General features: G+C 44.8%; 1 protein-coding gene across 5 annotated transcripts in view; it reads right to left on the minus strand.

Annotated features, from left to right (window-relative positions):
• Positions 1 to 1,784, minus strand: part of samd12 (sterile alpha motif domain containing 12) — a 96,590-nt gene extending 94,806 nt beyond the window's left edge. Inside the window, exon 1 of one of the 5 annotated variants that reach the window (XM_032535282.1) lies at positions 802 to 1,337. In XM_032535282.1, the coding sequence (XP_032391173.1) occupies positions 802 to 862 (61 nt within the window). In that variant the 5' untranslated portion in view covers positions 863 to 1,337. Of the gene's footprint in view, positions 1 to 801; positions 1,340 to 1,593 lie in introns of those variants that run through there. The other 4 variants (XM_032535285.1, XM_032535286.1, XM_032535283.1 and 1 more) reach the window with 4 other exon arrangements.
• Between the last annotated feature and the right edge of the window lie 598 nt (positions 1,785 to 2,382).

Here is a 2,382-nt window from a genome sequence, read left to right on the forward strand (position 1 = left end):
CCTCTTCACTGCTTTAAAGGACAGCTCTCAAGAGATGCATGAATGAAACTGTATGGATATGCTTCTGGAGGGATGGCATTGTTATAACTGCTGCGCTCACAGTATATTATTAAAGACGTATTTTAAGTTTTGAAACAGGTGACAATAACATTTACATTTGGAGGTCAGCACCATCAAGAAGGTACAACATTAGTGCACAAAGGGCACAACATGTACATTCATCCATACAGGCACAAACAGAGAGGCTGTTAGGGATCCTCCATGGGAGCTTGTGAGGCTTTCAGGTGGTCTTCAAGTATAACATTGGTCTAAGGGTGCACACCTCAGCTGATTTGCCCCTTTCACACAGTAGACATGTTAGCACTAAGACACCCTGAATAAATATTTGGAAAACAAGAGTTTGAGCTGTTCTACATGCATACTAGTGGGTTCTTAACATGGGAAAACATGAGAAGTCATAGAGCAGAACAACAATAGTGCTCTTCATACAGCTTTGATATGTGCCATCTTTGCCAGCACTAGTATACTGACTGGCAAACACAACATGACAGTCTACAGCCCACTTTTATAAATCTCAGAAGAGGAACAGGAGAGACGGGTTCAGGTCAAACAGCACTATGTGTAGGTAATGTGTATAAAACGTCCTGTAAATGGCTGTCAGAGATGAATAACCTGATCTAGGGCAGGTATGCAGGCGTGCCACAGCCTCATTCCAATCGTACCTGCATGGACAAACACACACTTCGAGGGGAGAGCGCTAGTCCCACTGCATGCATGTGACACCCAGCTCCTCCAACATACCTCTAATTGGATTCTGGATCCACAAGATGCCCCCGATAAGGTGAGGAGATTGGCCAAGCATCCCTGACAGTCACTTTTACCACGTCCAATGTCCGGAGCGAGCACCTTATACCATATAAAACTGTTTACTGACAATCACGGAGAAAAGAGGGTGACTTTCCTGGTCAACATGTCGCACCACCTGCTGCCAGATGAGCAGCCTGAACCCGGGCTGGTCTTGTGGAACAAGCTTAGCGCACAACACAGAAAAGCTCGGTAAATATTATCTACAAGACAGATTATCAAAAAATAGTCCTTGGTGTTAATCTATGCACTGCATGGCTCCAGTGTCCTCCAGTGAAGACAGAGTGCACAATGGAGATGATTATGCAAAAAAAACTGGACGCTCCTGAGTCACAGACCTGTTAACCAGCGATCGTCTCAAATCGCAGAGTTTACGACCAGCCGCGCGCACACACACTTGCAATATAAACGCAGAAAGAGGCTGCGCGTTAACACGAGTCTTTATGGTGTGAGATTATGTACCATCACAGTGAATCACAGCGGTAGACTACATCTTTTCAACTGTACAGCGTAATCAGACAAGATGACAGTGTAATACAGAGAGAGCAGAGGCTGCAACATCACCCAATCACAGGCGTTCACAGGTGACTCGACTGTGTCTGGGTTGAGCCATGCGCACCATACAGCTCCCCTTATCACGGCAACTAAAACAAATTGTCGGTTATCTTTAAAACGAACACAAAAACGGAAGTGCCATCGTGGAGAGCACAGGAGGGAGAAGCGCCTTACCTTCGACAGCCATAGTGCTACTCCACAGATCTGGGCATCACTCGCAAGGGAGCAGGCGAAATGTAAAACTCAGCGCTCTCTCATTGTACCTTGTTTGGCGTGTTATCATCACTTGGCTGCGGGCAAGCCGGAGCGCACAGCTGCTGCGCCTCAATGGATTCTGGGAAGTGTAGGCGCAGCGCTGTCTGGGCTATGAGTGAAAAGCAAGTTTAATCAGGTTTGCAGATAAAGCAGTTTGACAGCATCTCTCTCTCTCTCTCTCTCTCTCTCTCTCTCTCTCTCTCTCTCTATCTATCTATCTATCTATCTATCTATCTATCTCTGCCCTAATGGAAAATCCCTCTTATAAAGCACGGTAATATTCCTAGGATTCTAAGGAATGATCATTTTATGTACATTACATTTCTTTACACTTACATTCAAAATAAAGTCATTCCTCACTTTCACGAAGGTTGAAACCAAAGACAAAAAATGCACTGGCTGCTGCTCTGTTTGTGTGGCCACAGGGCAGAACAAGCCATGAAACCTGTCTGCCATCAACTGTAGCTTCCCCTCATCCACAGATTGAGCTTTGTGGATGCTCAATGCTTTTTGCACTCCATGGTGCAAGCAATAAAACAGCTTATGTTTTACAATAACTGTGTCAATGACTGTGTCAAAATGTGCTTACCATAACCAAAAGAACCAAATCAATGTACCCTGGTCATAAGGTCATTACATAAAAGTTAAAGTGGAATAGAGCACAAGGAGGAAGTATGTACCTCATCTGCGAGTTAGTCAAGGAAATAG

The sequence above is a fragment of the Etheostoma spectabile genome, chromosome 14, assembly GCF_008692095.1.
Source record: "Etheostoma spectabile isolate EspeVRDwgs_2016 chromosome 14, UIUC_Espe_1.0, whole genome shotgun sequence".
NCBI classification, from domain to species: Eukaryota; Metazoa; Chordata; class Actinopteri; order Perciformes; family Percidae; genus Etheostoma; species Etheostoma spectabile.